Genomic DNA, 12,487 nt, shown 5'->3' with positions numbered 1-12,487 from the left:
CATCCCAAAGCTCAGCGGGTGGGTAGATCAACTACCCCTGGTGGGGTAGCTGACTTAGATTCTGCGGTGTTCATGGGAATGTGGGAACAATAAAAATGGGATCAGTGTAAATCAGTACTCCATGGTTGGTGTGGATTAGGTAGACTTGTCCCAGACACTCAGTCACGGTTTCAAAACAGCTTCTTCCACTCTGCCGACAGGTTTCCGAATGGTCTATGAAATCATGAATAGTACCTTGCCATTCGTCTTTTGCACTCTTTACTTAGTTTGTAATTTATATAATTTTCAGTCGTAAAAAAACAAATCGCAGGACATTCGTGAATGATTAAAAAATCTGATTTCCAAGTCTGAGTGCTGCACACATACAGGTTCCTGCGCGGGGAAATGAGAGCAATGCCAGTATTAAATATGGCGTTGTGTGGATCAAAAGATCACAGTGAGTTGCGTCACTGTGACGTTCTTTAGGAAGGCGCAGTAGCGGTGTTCGGCGGCCTGCCGCCGGTCTTTGAATTGAAAGTGCGGGAGCGGTACCGTATCCAGGGATGCGGAGTGCGGACAGCGATGGGGAGGTACAGCGGCCGCCGGACTTCTGGTTCATCCGCAAGGTGAGAGATGGCTACGCGTGCGTAAGGTGCTCGCTTTTGCCTTAGTTTTCCCTCGGCCACGAGGTTGTGCTTCAGCCTCCGTTACTGAAGCTGGAAAGGCCAAGGCTTGGCCGGCCTTCATCTGCTAATTCTCTCGCAAAGGTAGAAAGGCTGATGGTTTCTGTAAATCTGACTGTGGGAAGTCATCAGGGTAATATTTTTGTGTAGAATTTTGTCTCTCTTTCGACAGGCGCTGACTGACCTGCTGTGTCTCCAACTCTGCGTTGTTTCCTGTTTTTATTTCAGATTCCCAGCATCTGCAGTTTTCTCCGGTTTTTCATTTAGTGTGTGGGTGTTACACCCGTCGTGGACCAGTAGCTTGCTGTCACTAATGATTTCCTGAAGAGGTGTTAGAGTAGTCTTGGAGGCTTGCTGGTCCTGGAGGAACCAAATCTCAACTTGTAGTTGCTATTAGGGGCTGGAGTTGGGATTGGGAGGGGGAGTTTAGGATTTATTGCCTTGAAAACTGGATCAGATTATTGTAAATCCACTATCATGCTATCTCGATGAAGTGAGAAGATCCTTTGTTTCAATAACACAAGTACTCCTCAGTGCAGGGAAGAAAGTATATCAATGGGCTTGTCAGATGAGCAGAAAATTGGCAAATTAGACTCAAAGCAGGAAAATGTGTGACACCAAACTAGGCAAGAAAGCCCAAAATTGAAGGTGAGATGGAAGAAATGTGTACAGTCGGCCCTCTGTATCCGCGGATTCAACCAGCCGCGGATCGAAAATACTGTACAAGTATCCCCCGCTATCTGAAAGTAGAGCATTCCTATGAAACCTTTCGTAAGCTGAACCCAAAAAATAACCTACCAAATCATACCGAATAACACATAAAACCTAAAATAACACTAACATATAGTAAAAGCGGGAATGATATGCTACTAGCGGAACCAATAGTAACATCAGCAGCTTTCAAGATTCTTTCTCTCTGCGTGTGAATAGTACAAATGGTGGACACAGGCAAGTTCAACGCACGCACAATGTCTTTATTTCGTTCACTACGATCGAACCGCTTAATTACCTCCAGTTTTATGCTAAGCGTAACACCCTTGCAAGCTCTCTTAGGCTTTTCTGATACCTTAGGACACATCTTGCTAACGGATGCACAAAATAAATTGAGATAAAGCACTCCGTGCTCGGGGTGCACGCTGCCTCTATAGCGGCTCACTGCAAAACAAATGCAGAACACTATTTTGGCTTTTCGTAACACCCTTATGAGCTCTCTTAGGCTTTTATATAAGGGATTTGAGCATCCGTGAATTTTGGTATCCGCAGGGGTTCCCAGAACCAATCCCCTGCGGATACGGAGGGCCAACTGTATTTAGAAAGAGCCTTGAAACTGCATATCCAGAGTTCCCTACTGAGTAGCTTGGTACTTTAGTTAAGTCATGTGAGATGTTCCTTCATTGGCTGCAGAAGAACAAAACCCACAGCTGCAAAAAGATGTACAGTTCTGGTCAGCAACTGACAGTAAAGATTCAAAAGAGAAAATTCTCAAGAATTCTGCCAGTTAAGAGTGTGATAAACTTCGGCTTGATACCAAATGGATTACCTCTCATGTTCTTAGTGAGGTGAAAATGCTGCAGTTTCTCAGATTGGGGAAGGGTGAATAGAAATTTCACCAAAATGTGGGAAAACAGATACCTAAATAGAGTTGATTGAAATAATAGTGAAAGTCAGCTGGGGTAGAACTGGAATATGAACTCATAAACCTGTCAAATGTCTTTCTAATTGTTTTTGAGAATTTGCCCCAGCCCTGTGAAAGCGCTGATTTCAGTTTTGTCATTTGCCTTGCAGGTGTTCAGCTGGCGAGCAGCAGCTGCCGTTGCATGGTCTGTACTGTTGTTGCCTGTCTCCACAACTGTGTTTGTAATGTTTAGTCGACCAAATGTGTTCCACCCTGTTCAGTGGATTACAGGTAATCACAATGTTTGTGGATTGGGGCAGGAATTCCATCTCCAAATGCAGTCTAGCTGATGAAATCTTGTGTCCTATCTCTCTTTCTAGAGACATTGAACCACCTGAATAGTTCTTATATAATGTTTTCTTTCCTGGTGCTGTGTGGAGCTGTGGTGATTATTGGAATCTTCAATATGGAATATTATACAGGTATTTGAATTTTATTCTTTTTGGCTACTGATCTTTCAAGCTGGTGTTCTAATTCAATCTCCTGTTGTTTGATTTTTAGATAACTTTTTGATGCTCGAGTTTCACCCTTGAGGTTTCACTTCATGAATTATGATTCAAGTAAATCACAATTCATTAATTATGATTTAAGTATTATTGGCATTTTTCAAAGTAATTTAATAGGAATTTTGTTCAATTATCAATTAAAACAAGAGGAAGTGACTTGTATTTATTGTACTTTTTTATATGACAGTGTATTGTTTCATATAAGCTACATAATTGAAATTTGTATTCGTTTTGACAGTGTCACTTGGCCTCTATACTTGGTAGCAGTGAGAAAGGGGCATGATCCAGATGGTGGGGGTGCTTAATGATAGTCTCTACCTACTTGAGGTTTTGCCTCCAATAGGTGCTATCAATGGTGGGGAGGGCTGTGCTTGTGATAACTCTGGCTGTAACAACTACTCTTCCAGCCTCTTGCATTGTAATTGTTGTACCAGGCCATGATGCAACCAGTCAGGATACTTTCTACAGTTTGAGTATTTGGTGACATGCCAAATTTTCTCAAGCTTCTGATAAAGTAGAGGTGCTGGAGTGCCTCCTTTGTGATTACATAGGTGTGCTGGATCCAAGGTATGATATCTGAGACATTAGCATCCATGAATTTAAAATGCTTTAAGTTGGTAAAGGGACGTTTTCAAATGATTTGCCTCCTTATCTACTTTTCCAAACAAATAAGCCCTAGCAGGGTTTCAAACCTGTTGAACTTATTTTTTCAAAGAAAATTCTGTCCTTCGTTTCCAGTGGAGCCTTCTATTCCATGTAGTCGGATAGCACTCATAGGGAATGTGTTCCATCCTCATCGGTTCATTCATTCGGTGGTCCACGCAGTGATCGGGATGCTGATGGCCTGGTGTGCAGCTGTCATAGCTGGGGGGCGTTACCAGATGATCAGTGTACCTTGTTCGTCTCAAGACAGGTAAGCATGGCATTGATGGAAATGAGGGAGTTTATAAAATATCCTTGTTTGTAGCTTCTGTGAGCCTTGTCTTTTTTCTTGTATTTTTACCTTTTAACTTTGATCTTCTCATTGCAGTTCTGCATCCAGTGGCAGCATGTGCCTGAATGAGTTTCACGTTTTCTTATTGATGGAAGGAGCATTTATAGGATACAGTTACAGTCTGCTTTATTTTATTAACAACTTAAATTATTTATCTTTCCCAACTTTGCAGGTAATGTTACTGTTAAGTTCTACTTCAAATATTCTAAAAGCAGATCAATTTCTATTGTACGAAATATTTGTTTTAAAGCAGCACGTTGAAGTCATTCGTCCAGACTTCAAAGCCCCGTTCTAAAGCAAGCTTGCTGCCATCTGCTCATTGCCTCTTTAGTCATCTATTTTTGGTTCTGCTCTATTCCCTCTGGTGTCTTCTCTGGCTTCAGCCCTTGTGTCCATGTAGTAATATTTTTAAATTGTAACTTTTTTGTTTGATTTGGCATCTTGGTCAGGTGATGTAACAATCTACTATTTCGTGCACCTCTGTTCCTCACCTCCTTCCTAGTGGCAGTTACTGTGTAGCCTAGTTGCAAGTGGTGCTTAACCCTGGCATGAATAATGGACGTGTTTCTCGCTTGGCGTTGTGAAGCATTGTGACAAGTGTTGTAACACTACATTTAACGTGTAGAAGGAAAGTGAGGTCATCCTTTTGCAGTTTATGGACATTGTTTCAATATAAAATTTTGCACAAGTTACTGGGCTTTCGATTTGTGGTCCCTTTAACAGGAGATGAATAAAATAGAAATTAGAGAGCCACAAACTGCATCTTCTAGGTATTTACAGGTATAATATTTAAATATCAATTCAGGTGTGTAATCTGCAGTTAAAGCTAATCTGGACCCTCTGAGTACCTATAGCTTAATCTGCTTTTCATTGTGGAAATAAAAAGATGTGGTGGGGCTTTGATTTGTGCTGTTAAATGATTCTTTTTATTTTGCTGGGTTAGACGGAGCAAAAACTAGTTGGAACATTAAAGACTGAAAACGGTATAGGGCACAGTGTTGATAATTCCCTCACTGCCGTTGTCTTTCGAGTATGCAGTGTGCAGACTGCCTTTGAATGGGTTACACTGGGAGATAATTTATTGGTATTGGTTTATCATTGGAATTGCCAGGTGTACCAGTATACAGTGGGAAATCTTGCCTTGCATACTGTTCATAAAGATCAATTATTACACTGTGCATCAAAGTAGAAAAAGGTGAAATAATAGCAATGCAGTGTAAAAGCTACAAAAAATGCAGTGCAGGTAAACGTTAAAGTGCAATATAATGAGCTAGATTTAAGGAAAGGGAAAAAGTAATCCATCTTTTTTTTTGTAGCAATTCAAGTACCTGCGTTTTAAAGCAAACCTGCCACTGGTCATTAAATACAGTGCTGTGCAGTCATTGTATTTCCTGAGAAACTACTGCATCCTTTACTACTTTCTAGGTAACTTTTTTAAAAAAATTGTGTCATTCCAGGTTCATGTGATTGTATCACTCTCATGCAATGATTGCCTCTGCTTGTCCTCCACTGAATATATCCATTGAGTAACGACTTCGGAATGTTCATTGGGTGACCAGAAGCAAAAAATGATGCAAGCAATAGCAGTGTAAAATGAAAGAATACTAATACTACTTTTCAATGAATAAAAACTTATTAATTATTTTGATTACTAAATTAGAATGCAAACATAAAATGTTTTTATGAAGAAGTTTAGTTGTGGTAGATTCTTGACATCACATGCTGTCCATAAGGATGGGGAGAAGAGAGGTGAATACAATATGGGGAAATAATCTGAATAAACTTATGTTTAAAGGCGAAAGAGTTAATAACTGTAAGAGGTAACGTTTTGCATGAATTTACTAGAAGTCTGGTTAATATTTCTTAATCTTGGTATAGACTTCTGCAGTTGCCTTTGCAAATTTCTGCTCTTCTAACCCATCTTGCAACTCAGCAGTAAGTTGGTGTGCAATAACATTAGCATTTATGTTCTGATCATCATTTCATTTCTATTCTCATGGCTACAGCCATAAACTTTGATTTTGAAAACAAATTAAAGATCTTGGTGTGTGTTTTACTTTCATGTATCTGTAGCCTCTGTTTATTGCTCTTAATGTTGAAAGGTAAAGTGCAATGTGCTTATTCATAAATATTAAATTTCAGTACTGCTTTTTTTATTGGTGGTATTGCCTTGTAGCCAAAATCTGCTCAATTAACTTTGGGCCAATTAATCTTGAAGGTCCTTAATTTGATTTTTCTGTTGTATTTTTATTTTAATTCCTAGGTTATGTGCCAAGAGCTTGGATAAGTGCCTCAACGACCCTTCAAAAGGACAGGTTCGTGGGCTGAATACTAAGTATTCAGTCAATGATGTTTAATATGGTACCTACTAATTATTTTGAGGTTTTTTGTTTTATTTCTTTTTCTCTACCAAAACCACTGATTTTTTTTAAAATGTATATTGTTCCAAACCTCTGGCCAAGGGCATTGAAGCCAAAAGGGTTAGGAGCTGATCGAACTCAGTAAGACAAGGCCTCCTGAGTTTAAATCTATTATGTTTGTTTTGTCCTCTGGCAACCCACTAGTGTATTTTATCTACTGAGGTAGACTGGAGATACTGAATATCATCTATCAAGAAATTGGGGACTTGTAGACCAGGAATAGTTTTTTGTAATGAAAATGATTTTAAGCGTCCTAATTCTAAATGTGGAATTTAGCCAGGTCAGGTTGAGCACAAATTAAAAATCTGACGCTGTCCAAAGCAGGAACATTTCTTCTGCCTCTTCCCCTTCCACAGATCTTCATTTAAATTGGAATCCTTTTCTATAATGTATCCATGGCATTGTACCAAATTTGCAATTCCCCAGAACCTAGCACAGGAAAGCGTGCTGGGATAAATGGTTCAAAAGATTAATGTAACTGTTATGTACCCTGAGCTTAATCACGCAAAACTGTTTTCTGCTTTACTTCAATATTCTTGTGTCTGAGCAGTGATCTTTGCCAAAGGGTGTAGTGAAGCAGTTCAGGTATATGCTTAACTTCCGTGTTTCTTTTTAGAAAGTGGTATGTCTGTCAGATGACCACAGTGAGAACCGATATTTCCAGAAGTAGTGCTAATTTGTGAATGAGCACTTGGAAAATAAAACTATCTGTAACTTTTTCTGAAGCATACAGCATTCCCTGGACACCCTGACTGGACTGTTTGACTTGCCACTGCTCTACACGACCTGGCTAAGTGGTACATTTCTCTTGGTTACCTGGTACATTACATGGGTGCTCTTTAAAATCTTCGTCACAGAGGTGAGTATGGAATACTTATAAGGTATCTGTTTAGATAAGATCTCCTGAATTACAGTTATTCTAAATATAAAAATATTGTAATTGCCAACGTATTATCGCAAGCAACCTTTGGGTAAACAATGTTGATGAGGTGAGAAGATAGGATGTGAGCATAAACCACCATGAAATATTTACATGTGAGAGTGGGGGAGGGGGGGTTCAAATCTGGTCCATGTAAAAGGGAAAAATGTTGTTTTATCAGTATATTACATTCTAGTAAAACCAAACTGTCACAGAAATATCATGAGAAAGATCATGAAATGGAAGCACAGAAATGACTAAGGTCTTAAATCATTGTTCTCAAGTGCAGTTAAGGTACCAAAAATAGCGGGAACTTCAGAATATAATGAGAACGAAGGATTTATAGCAATTAATGTCGGTGTTTTAAAAAAAGAAAGTAGACATCTAAGAGCTGACAAATCCTCCAGACCTGAAACAGCTTCTAGGATTCTGAAAGAGATGGCTGTTGAGATAGTGAACAGAAGATGTTTTTTTTCTAAAATTCTCAACATTCTATCAGTCCCTGCAGATGGAAGGGTAGCAATTAGAAGAATGATATTCAAGAACAAGAGAGGCAGAAAAAGGTTAATTCTATGCCAATTGGTCAATAATGACATCGTCAAAAAAGCCAACCAAATACATGAAGAGTAACTGTGTTGATATTTTTTAGAAGTCTCTTAACACAGTGCTACACAAACAAAAGGAACAGGTTTGCGGTTCAGATTTTAGCAAGGATAAGATCAACTAAATAGCCGACGACAGTAGGAATGAACCAGTCTTTCTCAGATTGACCGTAGCAACGACCTCTGGGCCCTACATTCTTGCGTCTGAGCAGTGATCTTTAGTGAAGGGTATAGCGAAGCAGTTTCCTCTGTACTAACAGCAACTTTGGATATGTTATATTATGATCTTTTATTTGTATCATTACCATTACAATCTATATAGTATAACATATCTAAAGTTGCTGCTGCTGCAGTGGAAAAGAGATGTGGAGAGAATGCGAAGAGTCTGCAGAGGGATTTAAGTCCAGAAGGGTGGAATAGGCAGATAGCAGTTTGGCAGGTGGAGAATAATATGGTAAAAGGTGAGGTTACTCACATCAGTACAAGTAATAGAAAAGCATTTTTTTTTAATGGCAAGAGACAAAAGTGAATTGAGTAAGATGTGACGTGATGGTTCATGAAGCACGGTATTATGCAGCTGCAACACAGGATACAAATGACACTTTGGGATTTGTGGCAAGAGGATTGAGGCACAGCAAGAAAGATGTCTTCCTGCATTTGGAACAAGGCTTTGGTGAGGCCGCCTGATATACAGTATGGGGTCAGTTTTGGTCCCTGTGCTGAAGTAAGAATGTACTTGGATGTAGTGCAGCGTGGATTCATCTGATAGCTACCAGAATGAACTTGGATTTACTGGAAATGAAAGAATAAGAACTGACCATATTGGAAACAAGATAAATTACTGAGTTATTGACAGGTTGATAACTACATATAGCTGCGAGGTCTAAATTAACATCAGAGTCTTGGGGTTAGGAGATTGCCTAGTAAGGCAGAATTGATAAATTATTTCTTTATTCATACAGTTGTAGATATTAAGAAGACTGTGGGTGCTCATTGGTCTGGAATGTTTAATGCACATTTTTGAACAGTGATTGGGAAGTGAACATGAGATACAGGATCTGATTTAACCTATGAAATGAAAAGACTTGGCTCCAGTGGCCTTATGACATGTTCAAAGTAAAATTTATTATCAGAGTACATACGCATCACCACATACAACCCTGGGATTCTTTTTCTTGCAGGCATACAGTACTTGGCAAATCTATAGAACAGTAACTAAACAGGATCAATAAACAAATTGCAAATGCAAATATAAATAAGGCACATGAAATAACCAGATGAGAGGTCCATAAACTGAGACCATTGGTTGTTCAAGAGCCTGATGGTTAAGGGGTAGTAACTCTTTCTGGAACCTGGTGATGTGAGTTCTGAGCCATTTGTACCTTCTACCTGATAGCAGTGAGAAAAGAACACAGCCAGAGCAGTGTGGATTTTTGTTGATGGATTTCATGTAGATGAGGACAATGGCTGGAAGCGTTGTACCTATGATGTACTGGGCCAAATCCACTACCTTTTGTGGGATTTTCCATTGAAAGGCATTGGCTATTTGCTAGTAATTGTGATTTCCAAACTTGATTGTGGATGAGCAAATCATGTTTGAATCTTGAGTTTTCTATTACTAGCTTTGAAATGTAGAAGTAATATTTTTATCAATGTGACAACATAAATAGATTAGCTAATTTAAATGCTGCCCACATTATAGAGTGTCACTGCTTTAGCTGCTGATGCTCTTCCTGTCCATCTGTATCTGTCAAGAGTCATGTGTCCCTGTATTAGAATATCAGAAAGTTCCTGTTTCGGTCCTATCTTTGAATATGGACAAATTTAGATTATTGACAATTTTTGAAAAGTTCAGAATTCATTTATAGTAGGTCAGTATTGTACTTGCTTGTGGTTTGAAGGTTCCATTATGTGTTGTGTTTTTCTCTGTTCCATTGATTCAGGTATTCCAATTTTCTGTGCAGTCCACTTTTGGAGAGGATGCCAATCAGTGTCTTCCTAAAGTTCTAAATGCCAATGTTTCCCCTTGTGTAAAGGTAAAACAGTCACTAATATAGTACACAGTCCCAATAATTGCAGTTGCTTGTTTAGACAGTGCCAGCAAGCTGCTAACTACATGCGTGCATCTGTTTTGCAGTACCTTGCATTGCAAGATTTGGCCTTGCTTTCTCAATATTCACCCTGTCGAAGACAAGAAGTATTCAGCCTTAGCCAACCAGGTATGGCCAAGTTCCTCATTAAGAAATCTCTTGGATATTAGATAGATGCAAGATTGTACTGATTTGATATTCTGCATGGATTGATGTTGATTTTTAGGAATTGGGTGGGAAGATGCAGCCATTTGTAATAATCCTGATCCTTGTGCATTATTTACTAGGAGTGGATTTATTACTGTTAGTTTCTGTACAGTGATGTGGTTGCAGGATCATTCAATTGATTTTTGGGGTACCAACAAATATATTAATTTTGGTGGTAATAGAGCTCACTTTTTAGTGAGCACAAGCTGATTCTGGTGGTGGGGCGGGGGGGGGAGTCTCTTGTGGAAGTTAGTATTTCGGTTACTATGACTATCATCCTGGAAATATGCAACAATTCACAATTTCAAGAAAATTGTTTATCTTAGTGTCTGTGTCATTCATTTCAATCTCATTCTTTCACTCTTGCTTTTCTCCATCACGACTCACTTTTCCTAAAATTCTCTCTCAACCATCCCTATCAGATCCTTTGCACAGATTTCCCAATGAGCTTAATTCCTAACAGCATCCTGTCTCATCCACTTAACTCTGTAAACTGCCTGTTGTTTGAAAAGTTACTTGCTGAGAAAGTCAGAATATGAGTTCAGTTCAGGTGCTTCATCTGGAGTGTATGAACTGAATCATGGGGACACTCTTGATGAGATTTTAATGCATGTCTCTGTTTCAGGTTCCACTCAATACTATATCTGATTTTTTTTCTGTTTTTTTTGTTTTATTTCACTCAGTGTTATAGGTTGTGCTTTTGACAAAGTGCTATATAAATTAAATATTAGCTTAAATTTTAACCTAATGACTGTAGTTGATCATTTTTGTGTTCTTAATTTAAGGTGGCCATCCTCATAATTGGATAGCCATATCAGGTGAATGCTTAGCCTTGCTAAATGACCTAACACACAAGCTGATTGAGTATCAGGAAGCTATAGCTGCCAATGGTCGAGTCAAACCATATCCCATTCCTGGAGAAGGTCACCAGTCAAGTACATCAGGTCAGATCTCAAGTTTAATTTGTTTAAATGATGCTATGTAATTTTTCTTTGTACATTGTGCGTCAGGTTACTAATGGACAGCATTTATTTGATGTGATGCACAGAACATTTTGGATATAAGACCAAAGGACATAAAATTGATCAAAACTTCAATCTGATGTTCCTTTTTGTTTCTCCATTTCATAGTTACAATAATTTGTTGACAATGGAATACCTGAAATCTATCACTTGCTTCCAAAAAGCAGTCCAGAATTGCTACAACATGTTTTGGATTTTTTTAAGCAATAACAAATTGATTTAGATTTTTATTTGAATAAACAGCTGTGGAAAATCTGAAATAAAAACTGAAGGTGTTTTAAATGCACAGCAGGCCAAGCTCAAGGTAGCCATTTGAAATTGATGGCCTTTCATGGATTCTGAAAGAAGTTAGAGCAAGTAGGTTTATAAGATGCAGAGAAGAGTGGAAGTGAAGGATCAGGAACTGAGATGAATGGAGCTGTAAGCTGGAGCAGAAACTTCTTCTGATATAAAGTTCCACCATTCACTTAGTCCTGTTCCCTCTCTTCCCGCTACCCCCATATCCGCCAGCCCTTGTGGCCAAATTGTCATCATTTGTGAAGTGGATATCAATGTTGTGCTAGAAGTAGTGGAGTGCAGAGTTTGGAGTGGAGAAGTTTATAGAGATGAGGGAACTTGAACATGTGAATTATAAATTGATGTTTTAATTAGATTTTTAATCATTCAGTAGCCATCCTATTTATGACCTAAACTTGCAACAATCTAGTTTTGTTTGAAAACCCTGTCATAGGATTGCCTTCATTGTCATCTTTCCTTCTGTTGCAGAAACGTCTTGTCTTGAAGAGCCTGTCAGCTACCAGCCTTCCCGAAAGGTGCCATTCCTTACTCCTTTTCCCCAAAGCCCCCTGGATTCAGCAATGAACAAGTCCTCATCCTTGAAGAGCCTCCTTAGCCTCCCCTTTACACCAGATTTGGGCAGTCCTTTTGACTCATCTACTGTGACCCGCTTCAATGACTTGGGTTCTCCTTACTATGGCTCAGTGCGGAGCCCTCGTTTAATGAAGAGGGGACCAAAACTTTGGTCGTCGGCATCTCGTTCCACAGGTATGTCTGTGCTATAGTTTGGTCTGCAGAAAAGTGAAACAGCCTTATTAGAAGCCTTTGTTTATGGAAAACTTAAAAGTAAAATTTTCACTGAGATTGAACTAATCTTGTCAGAGGCTTTACAAATTGAATATGGTACAGTGTTAATGTATGAATTGATCAAAATGTGTAAGGTTTTACTCAACAAGTTAATAATTGCTGTCTTTTTTGAGTATCCTTTTATTGCCTTTCTTCGCTGTTAACTTCTGTGATTTAACTGCACTTAAGCGGTTGTACAGAAATATGGAATTCTAGAGACAGATTCAAGATTATTGTTATTCTTCAGTACACAAGTATAAAATAGAAT

General features: G+C 38.8%; 1 protein-coding gene across 2 annotated transcripts in view; it reads left to right on the top strand.

Annotated features, from left to right (window-relative positions):
* Positions 1 to 469: 469 nt before the first annotated feature.
* ndc1 (NDC1 transmembrane nucleoporin) overlaps positions 470 to 12,487 on the top strand; it is a 32,203-nt gene continuing 20,185 nt past the window's right edge. For both annotated transcript variants that reach the window (XM_063063967.1, XM_063063966.1), the window contains exons 1-12: positions 470 to 605; positions 2,448 to 2,568; positions 2,658 to 2,759; positions 3,582 to 3,756; positions 3,874 to 4,009; positions 5,154 to 5,262; positions 6,101 to 6,152; positions 6,984 to 7,116; positions 9,722 to 9,814; positions 9,916 to 9,997; positions 10,861 to 11,019; positions 11,863 to 12,141. In XM_063063967.1, coding sequence (XP_062920037.1) covers positions 543 to 605; positions 2,448 to 2,568; positions 2,658 to 2,759; positions 3,582 to 3,756; positions 3,874 to 4,009; positions 5,154 to 5,262; positions 6,101 to 6,152; positions 6,984 to 7,116; positions 9,722 to 9,814; positions 9,916 to 9,997; positions 10,861 to 11,019; positions 11,863 to 12,141 — 1,504 coding nt within the window. In that variant the 5' untranslated portion in view covers positions 470 to 542. The remainder of the gene's footprint in view (positions 606 to 2,447; positions 2,569 to 2,657; positions 2,760 to 3,581; positions 3,757 to 3,873; positions 4,010 to 5,153; positions 5,263 to 6,100; positions 6,153 to 6,983; positions 7,117 to 9,721; positions 9,815 to 9,915; positions 9,998 to 10,860; positions 11,020 to 11,862; positions 12,142 to 12,487) is intronic.

The sequence above is a fragment of the Mobula hypostoma genome, chromosome 12 (assembly GCF_963921235.1).
Source record: "Mobula hypostoma chromosome 12, sMobHyp1.1, whole genome shotgun sequence".
In the NCBI taxonomy this organism is placed as follows: Eukaryota; Metazoa; Chordata; class Chondrichthyes; order Myliobatiformes; family Myliobatidae; genus Mobula; species Mobula hypostoma.
The sequence above is the reverse complement of the archived record's forward strand: the minus strand, read 5'-3'. Positions and strand labels throughout refer to the sequence as shown.